Genomic DNA, 11,772 nt, shown 5'->3' with positions numbered 1-11,772 from the left:
AAAAGCGTTGATTGGTCTGTACATTTGTTAACTATATCCATATTTTTGTCTTTCTCATGGCATGGGTATATTTATTTCTTCTACTTTGTATCATCCACGCGCTGCTTGAAATCTATCTTCTCCCGATTCCTTGCATTCAATATTGAACTACTTTTAGACGTTTCTTGCTTCGGTTTTGACTTTTGGTTCAAATTTGTCTCCTCTTTCCCATCGCAAAATTTTTAATACTGTACGTCAGTGTTCTCTCTTGGTCGTGCACTGTTTCCTATGTTTCTAAAATAACCTCTCTTGAAGTTGTACTTTCACTCTCCTTTCTTAGAGTTTACGTGTAGTAAGCATTTGCGTGTGTGTGTATGTGTGTGTGTGTGTGTGTGTGTGTGTGTGTGTGTGTGTGTGTGTGTGTGTGTGTGTGTGTGTGTGTGTGTGTGTGTGTGTGTGTGTGTGTGTGTATGTGTGTGTGTGTGTGTGTGTGTGTGTGTGTGTGTGTGTGTGTGTGTGTGTGTGTGTGTGTGTGTGTGTGTGTGTGTGTGTGTGTGTGTGTGTGTGTTATATTCATATATGAAAAGGCCAAGAAGTCGTTTCACAGGGGTACTCGGGTCCACGTGATAATCAAATTCGTACCATACACAACGAATGAACACTATGTAAAATCATAACAAATAGCAAAAAAAAGTTTGTTATAATCTACAGATTGCAAGTAGAAAGATATAATCTTTTAAGAAACCATCTGACAAAGGGAACCGAGTCCCGCTGAAATCTTCTCGAAAACAACAACATCGTGATTCAACGAAAATTTGATCCTCCATCGCCTTGTCTCTCGCACGCGCTCTTGTATCACCCTTAAACCATGTCTAACGAAAAGCAGGTGGACACCAAGCCTAAGATTGACTTAGGTCTATTGGAGGAAGATGATGAGTTTGAGGAATTCCCCGCAGAAGGTAAGATAAGAAGAGGAAAGACGGTTTTTTGTTACCTGGATTTTTCTTTTTTTAAATGTTAAATATAAAAATGATTCAGTATTTTCATTATTTGTGAGAGGCATGAAATGGCAGATGAGAAAGAAATTGGTTGTCTCTGGATTTTTCTGTTTTCAGATGTCAATTCATAATTATCAAGGATACTTATCAAAATTAGATGCAATGATTCAGAAGTTTCATTGGTAATTATTTACAGCACGGTAATTTTCTTTATTACCTCCGCCGCTCCGATATTGACAGTTTTGGTATCGTTGGATTCCTCTCACTCTATACAATGCAAATATGTAGGATTTATTGCGCGGAAACCCCCTTATAGTGACAAACTTGGCCCTGATAGCAGGGGAGGGCATGAAAGGTTCCAGGGAAAATGCGGGGTTAAATAACACTAATATTATAATCCACAGTGAAAATAACCATGGTTATTCACACGACTTTCCATTGCAGGGGGCTGGGCCTCCTGCGACCCCCCCTGGGGGAGGGTGCCGCCCCCCCACCCCCCACCGAGGAAACAAAACCTCCACCACGTATTCCTGGCAGGCTAGAGCATTGCACAAATATCGTTGATGTCGGAGCGGCGGATGTAATATTACAATTACCTTGTAACATTCCCACTGTATCAGCATACTAACCTTGACATAGTGAGCATTGTATACAGAGACGATTGTAGTATAATCAGGATGAACAAGGTATACCATGAACAGAAGAGCGGTGGTGGCCCGTCCTCGTCAGCTCGGCGGGTTTTGCGGCTTTGTTGATGTATCTAGTTTGTGTGCGCTCTATCCAGCCGTGAAGACGTTGTGGATTCTCTGTTTCCTCGGAGGGGGTTGGGGGGCGGCAGTCATGTGAATAACCATGGTAATTTTCACTGTGGGTTATATTATTAGGGTAATTTTCTATATTACGTCCGCCGCTCCGACATCATCCCCCCTGCTATTGGGGCCAAGTTTGCCGCTAAAACCTACATATTTGCTTTGTATAGAGTGAGAGGAATCCAACGATACCAAAATCGTCTAAAATAGACTAAGTCCCCAACTCCTCATTGCAAATTTTATTCAACAATTTGAATTGCTGTGACTGGGTGTGCCCAGCCCCAGGTGAGGGTTGATGGGGGGCTCTACCCCCAATACCTCCCAGGAAATATTGTCGGTAATATTGTCTTCTCCTCGTCTAGACGGCAAGACCAGGCTGTAGAGTATTTTTCTTGTGCGGAAAATATCATTTTGTCTACATTTGTGGGGATGGATCTGTGGATGGATGATGAAACAAGTGTGCGGAAAGGTTAAAAGAATTTTAAGCGCGGAAGATGATTTAAAAAAGATCTAAGTGTGCACAGAAAGTTACCACGAGAACGACATTTGCGCGGACAGAATTTGACCAGTTTATATTTTGCAGATGAAACTCTACAGGCTGGTGGCAAGATAGAGCTGAAAATTGAGAGGACCTTATAGACCTAGGCTTAGAGCGATGGTTTCTAAATTTTTTTTCCTTGGTGTTTTATCGTTGATGTCTGTATATTATTTCTTATACTGACGAGTACAACTTTTTGTTCGATGAGTATAATTTTTTGTCCTATATGAGAATATCATCTTCAATTTCCCCTTCCTTAGTGGGTCCATGCTGATATATAGCAGTCTTTATCTGTGGAAACAAAGAGAAGTTATGTAATTGACAGAGAATAGTTTGTTTCCCATAGCCCAGACTGTAGAGTTTGGTCTGCGAAATTTGGTCAAATTCTGTCAGCGCAAATGTAGTTCTCGGGCAACTTTGCACGCACGCTTAGTTCTTTTTTAAATCATCTTCCATGCATAAAATTCTTTTAACCTTTCCATGCACTTGTTCCATCATCCATCTGCAGATCCATCTGCGCAAATGTAGACAAAATGGTATTTTCCGCACATGAAAAAATGTAAGATACCCTGTGCAAGAAAAATACTCTACAGTCTGGCCTACAGCCATGAAGTAAAAAATACAATTTGCCTGTAATAGACAGAATGACTAAAAATAATACCGTGTTTGGAACTCTTCTAACTAGTTGGACAGTTTGGACAAGAAGTTTTGACCGTTCGGAACCCCTACTTTGGAGTCCAGGATAAGTTGTCCATCTTATTCATCTCACCCTTCTTTGCAATTGGATGAGCAGGACGAGATGATGTCACAATAAAATTTGTATATAAACAATGATAGTTGCAGGGAACCATAAGATACTGATAAGTAATTTTATGGCTCTTTATTAGTGTTATCAAAGCATATATTTGTGTTTGTCAGTTACAGGTAAGGTTACTCTGCATCAAAGGAGTTACAAAACCTATGCAGCATATAGAATAAAGACCCTTGTATAATAGAATAGTGAATGTTTACTTTTGAGCTGGTAGTATTGTGGGCAAGAAAGACCTCAGAGATTCCGAATGTGGCCTTGTTGTCACGCTGGTTCTGACAAGTTGTCTGGACAAGCAAGATACGGAGTTTAGAATGCAGCATAAGAAATGTTTTGTTTTTAGTATCTTATTGATTTGGAAATAATACTTAGAGTAGTTATTTAATTTCACACAACCATCCAATTTTGCAATTATTATTCCTTCTTTCAATTATCAGTGCTGTAATATGAGTGAAACTATTGTGATTTTTCAGCACAAATGACATAGATCATACACAGAATCAGTCACTATACTGTCTAATGTAGGGGACTGCCCTTCTGTTACCCCCACATGGGGGGCTGCTGTCCCCTAACGCCCACCCAGGTAAACAAATTCATGCAGGAGCAACTGATGCTCAGCTAAATTTTCCCATGACAGCATGTCCACATCACCTGCCCCACAAGCTAAATTTTATCATGATGTGATGGTCATGGTATCTGGATTGCAGGGGTTAATTTTTACTTTTAATTTCCTTTTTTTTGTGTGGATAGTATTTTTAGTTGAATTTTAAGTTGTATAGGCCAGGTTTTGGAAATCTATTTTCTGACATTAATGATAATGGTGCCCCCTTCAAATGGTGATTCACATTTACATTGTTCAGTCTTTTCAAATCCTACTTGAAATCAGGTAATTTTGTAAATTTGTAAATATGTTCCACATAAAGTATATCTTCATCTCTAAAGCTGGTCCCAAGAAATGGGATAAATAATAGTCATGTAGACCTGGTAATTGACTCCGTGGTGACAAGGTGCTTGAGAAGCCATCCATGTAAAAAGAAAAGAAAAATGAAAAAGAAATAATCAAATTGGACAGTGCATGTATATGTGCACTCCTGGTATTAACAGGTTAAGAAGAAAAAATGATTTGAAATATATTTAAATATGTTAAATGACTCCTGACCTTGTGCGTCCAGACACTTCAGTTTTTACTCCTATGCCTTATTTGAGCAGGAATGATGAGTATTACTTTGTTTTCAAAGCTTGTGGTTGCTACTAGTTATTAGGTTATAAACTTACATAGTTTATAGATATTCTTTGTAAAATATAGTGTAATAGAAGGTATGTTATAATTGATTTTGGGCTTTTCATGAAAAAAAAAAAAAAAAAAAAAAATGAAGTGTTTAAAGACGGAAGCCAACGGAATCAAAGGAATATGCATCTTTTTTCTTTTTTAGAATAGTAAGATATTGCTATTTGCTAGTTATTAGTATATATTTCTCCTTATAGTTCCTGCTGCTGTTAATTATATAATGCTTCACTTTAAAAAGAAGGCAATGAGTTGTGAGGAAAGTCTGCAAAAACTTAAAAGTCCTTAATTGTAGCAATGGCCTAGTATGTTTAACCCGTAGCCGACGGGTGGCATGTACATACATGCCATGGCAGTTGCGGACCGAAACACGGATAGTATTGTATCATGCCCATTCCCGTGCCACTGGCTTGTCAGACGGAGTTTGTTTTCCTCCGATAGTAGCTGCTTCATTTATATGGTAAAGATTTTAGGCAATGGCACCTATAATGAAAGTAAACCTTCAAAATTTTAACATTTTTATAAATTATAGTAAAATAAAAGCTTTTAGGTACTAAATGTTGCTCGCAAACTACCGATTGAGCCGGGCACAAACCGGGAAACTGCTGATGTGCGCCAGTAATCCCGTTCTTACGTTCACTTTCCAAACATTTTTACCCATCGGCACTAGGTTAAGGTCTGCAGTTGTATAAGATGGAAGAAAGAAAAACTGTACCAGGAACTCAACTTAAAATGAACAAAACTAGGAGAAATTGGTGCTACAATTTTGATGCAGGTTAAGAGAAAAGAGAAAGCAATCATACATCATAAATCTCAAATCTTGATTGGACTACGACTGTCCCTCCATTCCTTTCAACTCCTTCCACAAACTATGGGAGACTGGAATATCCTGCAACACTAATAATTCATATCTTGTCCTTGACAGACTGGGGTGCAGCTGATGAAGATGCAGAAGATGTGAATGTGTGGGAGGACAACTGGGATGATGACAACATTGAGGATGATTTTTCCCAGCAACTGAGGTGAGGCAGCTAGCTGTTATTTAATTTTTGGAATGTGGGGTAGAGGTGGTTGCATTTGGAATGTGTCAGGAGATACATGCATATCTTTGTGTCTTAATACGTGACTTGCCACACTCCTGTGTGCAGCCTGTGGCACATTTGCTATTCGTCTTACAGTCAGCTGTTTTACATGCTCAATCAAGCCAGCCCTTCTTTTAGGGTTATCGCATTCACTCTAATTTAAAAAAAATTATTATTGTGCTTTTGTAATGAATGAAATAGCCCAGGGGTGTCATATTCACAGTCTGTGGGGGTAATTGTGTCCCCTGGGATGATCATATGGCTTTGTCATCTGTGGGGTAACAAGAAAAATTATTAGCCTGAAATTATGATTGCCATGAAGGAAAATATATATAATTTGTTAACATTAGTATATTTATTTGAAATCATATAAGTATGAAATACCAGTTTTAGTAACATAATCCTAGGAAGCCAGATAGGAACCTTTGTTGGGCCTCAATATGATTGCAGCCCAATTTTCCTATCAGCTAAGTGTTTTGAGATTGTTACCCCTGTTATGTATATATATTAGATAGGTTATATATGTATATCAACTTGGTCAATCAGTATATATATCTTTGTGTGAATATTCATTGTTGCTTTTTTTTTTAGAAGTACTGAACAGAATCAATATTTAGATTTAAAAAAATGTAAATGACCAAGTTGCAAATTTTAATTGCTGATTAGATTGTATGCATGTGCTAAATCTAATAAAATTGATCAGTTTTCTCTTCCACATGTTTCTGTAGAAACTAGGAATAGACCTCTATAGATAATAGGTAACTTGTTTATAAGAGGATACACCAATTTAAGAGGGGAAGGTACATGAAAGTATAATTTTGAATTCTTTTTTTAATTTTTAAATCTTATTTCTGTCTTTCAGAGCTGAGCTGAACATCCAGCCAATGCCACAGTAATCCTGTGCGTGTGTACTGTATGAGAGTTTTGGGTTTTTGTGATTTTCAGTTAGGATTTCTAATCAATTGTCGACTGCTAAATGGTGTATTGTATTATCTATGAATAAATGCTTTTATAGATAATTTGAATATTTGCTTGAAACCTTTCACCACTATGATTGTGTCAACTGAATGGTGTAGAAATTTGGTTTATGATAAAAAAAGTATAAATAATTTGACTGTTTTGAAACAGTCTGATAAGGTGAAGTAGAACTAAAAAAAAAAAAATTTTTTTTTTTTACTATGGGCCTATGAATACATTTTAAGGAAAGAAAAATAAAGATGTATGGCTTACTCTTTTAATATAAATATCTACAGAGGTGATGTATTTACATTGTAAATTTAGGACCCCAGAGAGTTTTCTTTCAACATAGGAAAGGATATTATCACCTTTTCTTTCCAAGTTACAGTCAGTAACAGAGTTCTTTAAGATCAAGAAAAAAAATCAAACTTCACATCATTGAGGTTAAAAAACATCTAAATTTTAAACATAAATGTTAGCTCTCTTTTAATCATGACCATCTAAGAACTTGCTGAGGAAGTCCTTGGGCTTGGGGTCGACACTGTCCCGCCAGTAGGCCATGAGGCCATGTTTCTGCTTCCAGATCTCCACAGTTTCTTTCAGCTCCATCTGGCCCTGGGGAAGAGTAGCACATTTTGTTTTGCATTAAATATGCAGAAAATATATATAAAGATAGGTAAAGAAACAAGTCAATTTTGCTGTTAGTGCTCACATGACACACAAAAAAGTATAACTTTTTTTTCTGAAGGCAAAATAAGATGATTTCACACATGATTAATCAAACTTGACAACAACCAAAAAGGTTTGGTGTTTGTTTTTTATTTCTTCATTTTACAAATGAAGTAACAAGAATTCCTGATTAAGGTTCATAATGAAAAGTCGTCAAGTGGGTGTAACTTATGACAGCAGAATATGATTCATACATCAAAAGAAGGAATACTGCAAAAGAAATATTTACCAAAAGGAGCAGCATTGGCCTTTTTGAAAAATTTTCTTATCAGTAACCACAGAGAAATGTTGCAACACAAAATCAGGTATCATATATCCACTTTATATTTAAAGAAAATGGAATGATCTTATTGAAGTTTCACCTCTCATCCTATATGTGGGAGTGGAGAGAAAGGAGGAGGAGGAAGGAAAAAAAGGAAACAATAAATACCTAAACCAACTGAAAGTTCCAGCTAAAAAGGGAGCAAAAGGATATGACTGACCTTGATGACCAACATGTCTATGACACGAATGTCCTGCACATGACGATGCTTCTCGAACTCCTCACGCAGCTTCTCCCTGCACTGTTCCTTTGACTTGGGGAAATCGTAGTCTATCACTGTTGGGAGAATTCCATTTGTTGGTGATTTCTTTGGATATTTTTAATGACTAATTTATTGTGCATAATCTACAGTCATATGATGAACATTTTAAAGATTATGATGAACTATCCTTTGATTTTGCAAATGAACTTTTGTTCTGTTTAACAGCATGATTTTGACTTTCATACTATTACTGTCAATATCAATGCTGTTACTATTATCATAGACATAATTATTTATAATGTTATCTACATTACTATCAGTTCTATCATGCTATAATATATACTGTGGCTCCACCTGGTACAGAGGCCATGCAAATCACCACACAGTACATACACATTTAAAAAATAAAAGTTTTATTTACAATTTGCAACATATTTGTTAGTAACTGTTTATGAATTGACCATACTACCTGATATTAAGTTCATATTACTCCAGCCAACAACCTTGGGGGCACTGCTGGGAATCCACAAATTACAAAAGATTACCATGGTGCAGGGTGCATGGTTAATCTCTGTACTCAGAAAGTAATGTTTGTGAATTCCTAGGAGGGGCTATAGTAACAGTGACTTGCTGTAAGTTTCCCTAAACTCCACCCACAAGGAAGCAACCCTAAAGAGTGAGTCAAAGACGATGTCGCTAAGGTCTGTCCATAAAATGAGTCAGACAAATTCTCTTACGATTTTAGAGTCAAAGACTTTTTAGGACAGACCTTTAATTCATCAGGACCTTTCATGAATACTGAACTATAAGTTGTATTCACAAAAGGTCTATGACTGTTCTTGGCACTTTTGTCTAGGATTTGCCCAATTGCCACATCTTGAAGTTAGTACTGGTAATAGAACAAATATCTATATTGTTTTAGACCCTATTTTGATAATCTCTTGTAATATGACAATAAGAAATATATGGCAATAAATCTTGCTTATATCATAATGGTAATACTGCACATTTAGTATATCTAAATGTGATGTGGCATCCCTGTTTATTGTCATAGCATCAGTTGTAAAGGTGGACATGAATAAAAAATATAAAACAATGAAAGAATCAACTATATTAACTTTTGACAATAATTAAAAGGTCCTTCCAAATTTTTCTTTTCTATCATACTCAATGCAGAATGATCCTCATATTTGTGTAAATTTGCACAGCAATTTTAAAGATGGTCTTTCCAAGCATGGGACACTCATATATAAAAACTAAGTCAAAGACATTTTCGTAGGAAGTCAGACAAATTTGCCAAGTCAAAGACATATGAAGATAATCACACATCACTAATAACAATTACACTTACAAAATACCAATGGTACCACGTGACTTCACCTGTAATGCAATGACAACAAACCTATCCTTGCCCAAATTTTAGTTAAATATATAAAATATGTAATAACCATTATCATTAATGATTACTTGGTGCAATAAAGTTTAAGCATAAAAAAAAAAATCAATAATCACATATGTGCAAATGTATATTTACAACAGATACTTAAGCTGTGCGCTTACCATAAACCCTATGCCTATAGTACTCTGGAGAGGTTAATATATCTCTGCAACTTGTTCCTTATTGGATGATTATTACCATATGGTTTCACTGCATCTATTTCAAACCACATCAAGGAATGCACAGCACAGTCATCAAAATGTTTGATTTCTCCATCATTGATGGAGAAATGGTACTCGATCTCCTGAATGATTCATTCGCTGAAGAAACAATGCCGAAAATCAATGAAATCATTGGATTTCCTGCAGAAAAACATCAATTTCTTTTGACTTAGTCTCTGCGAGGGTGTGTCGCAGTCTTCAACAATTACCTAGTATTGCATGAAAGATATATAGTTTTCAATAAGTGATTGATGTAGAGCTAGACTGATAACTTTGCTTCATGTGCAAAAGAAATTCTGAATGCAGCTGATGTTCCAATGTGTGGAGCCTTTTTCTGACATACTGCACAGGTGTGTGCATCTGCTGTATAAACATGAGGCACAAACACAGGTATAGTATGAATCAAAAGGCAAAAATGTTGAAATTGCCCTTTACCATACCATCTGTTAACTAATTGGTATGAAGTTGCAAAATGTTAGGATAGTGGTAGAGGGTTGTGTGTACATAAATTTTTCCCAAACGGTTTCGTATGATCATCCCCACACACACACTTACTATTTACAAAAAAAATATGGTTAATCTTTACAGTTAGATGCAATAAGTATGGGAAATTGATGATAATATTCTCATAGAGGACAAAAAGTTATAGTTGTAAGTACAAGAAATAATCTGCAGACATGCATAATACTATAAATCAATAAAGTAATTGTGGAAAGGGCCACTAGCAGCCCAAGTCCAGTTGGTCCTCACAAGTTTCAGTTACATCTTGCCATGCATACATGGGGAAGAAAATGTTTCCCAGGGAGATGTTGGGGGGAGAAGAAACCTTATCTCTGAAGGGTTCAAGTCACTTCATAAACAATACTTTCACTAATATCATTTGTAATGGAAATCAGCAACAGATCATGCATATTACCCTGTGAATAACTGAAACAAAAATGATGATTGCAAGGTTGGATGGCTGTTAAAAAAAAAAAAAAAAAAAAAAAAAAAAAGTAAAATACATATTACGATGTAATATGAGAAAATATGGTTATTTTACCATTTATGACAAATGAGACTTCCCAGACAATACTCATATCATCAGATTTATTCTTGTGTGACAAGAATGAATCTGATGATCCGTAGCAATCATGGATGTACTCGACAGCTTTGAAATTCTACGGACTGACATGCGGGATCCCAACCCACCTTTCGGCAAAACCTATGGGAATTCACACTTTCCATATCCCCCAAAAAATGTGCTGACCAATAACCCAGTCTATTCTAACAATCTAAGTTGCCGTGACTAGGTGTGCCCTTTTGACACTACCTGAGGGGAGGGTTGATGGAGAGGTCCGCCCCCTAACACCCCCAGAAAACATTCTCTTCATCTCAGTTTGTATGGCAAGATAGAGCTGCGTTCACACCATAAAATAATAAACCAAATACCTTCATATTTCAAACTTATGTTTACTTCTTTCTACCATCTGGATTGCTTCAATTTTAATCTTTTTTTGCATTTGGGTTCAGATATTAAACTGGGATGATTACTAAAGTAAATTTCTTCATTGTCACTGTATAGTCTTAAGAATAACCAAGAATCAACACAACAATGAAAACAAAATATTTCTCATTGGTGTTCCGTCAATGAATGGCTTGTGAGCTATCAAACCTAGTGGCTGGCAAGTGAAAGTGAAATCCATGATGTGCTCGTAAATCTAAATAAGTGTATAGATAAATCTTAGAACAACACAAAAACGAAGTATAATAACATTAAAAGACTTTAAAAGCATTAATGTGTAACAGCAGACACTGATAATTCGCCAAATATCGTTTTGACAAGCATGTAGTAATACATGAACTACTTGAGCGAGCGCAGGAATGAGTTAAGTGCTCATAATTTTGTTTACATTCGCAATGTCAACATGGCGAAGAACTTAAAAAAAGATGGGTAGATCTTCTCACTTCTGTGTCATGTATCTCCTTTATTATCGATTTGTGCACCTTATGCCATAGATGAAAAGTGTCTTAGTTTACGCCAAGGTAATTATTCCATACATTTTTTTCACTGTAACCCCGATTGCTATCTGCTGTAAATTTACTGAAAAGACTGAGCTAACAACTTTATAGTGATCATGCATATCCAAATTGAAAATATGCTTTATAACTTTCCATAGTTCCTCTAATTTGTGTATACACACTAACTAAACATGGTGAAAAGATCATAATCATTCATAAGGTAATATTGGAAATATTCGTGTTCACTCATCCCGTACCATTTTTCATTACAAGCATAAATATGGCTGGGTATGGCTTGGTTATAATGATGACAAAAATGTATACCATCATATATACAATAATTCGAAACAATACCCCGAGTTCAGTCAGAGAAACCATTGTCGATTATTAAAAAAAATCTAGG

General features: G+C 36.2%; 1 protein-coding gene and 1 long non-coding RNA gene across 2 annotated transcripts in view; one reads left to right on the top strand and one right to left on the bottom strand.

The window, feature by feature from the left end:
• The first annotated feature begins 624 nt into the window (after positions 1–624).
• LOC113808968 (uncharacterized) lies at positions 625–6,518 on the top strand. Its single transcript, XR_003476030.2, has 3 exons — positions 625–938; positions 5,343–5,439; positions 6,362–6,518. It is a non-coding gene; the product is annotated as an uncharacterized lncRNA (long non-coding RNA).
• Positions 6,519–6,719: 201 nt separating this feature from the next.
• ND-B14 (NADH dehydrogenase (ubiquinone) B14 subunit) overlaps positions 6,720–11,772 on the bottom strand; it is a 5,327-nt gene continuing 274 nt past the window's right edge. The window contains exons 2-3 of the mRNA XM_027360450.2: positions 7,668–7,783; positions 6,720–7,071 (exon numbers count right to left, since the gene is read on the bottom strand). Coding sequence (XP_027216251.1) covers positions 6,943–7,071; positions 7,668–7,783 — 245 coding nt within the window. The 3' untranslated portion in view covers positions 6,720–6,942. The remainder of the gene's footprint in view (positions 7,072–7,667; positions 7,784–11,772) is intronic.

The sequence above is a fragment of the Penaeus vannamei genome, chromosome 2 (assembly GCF_042767895.1).
Source record: "Penaeus vannamei isolate JL-2024 chromosome 2, ASM4276789v1, whole genome shotgun sequence".
Lineage (NCBI taxonomy): Eukaryota > Metazoa > Arthropoda > Malacostraca > Decapoda > Penaeidae > Penaeus > Penaeus vannamei.
This window is presented reverse-complemented; position numbering and strand designations above follow the sequence as displayed.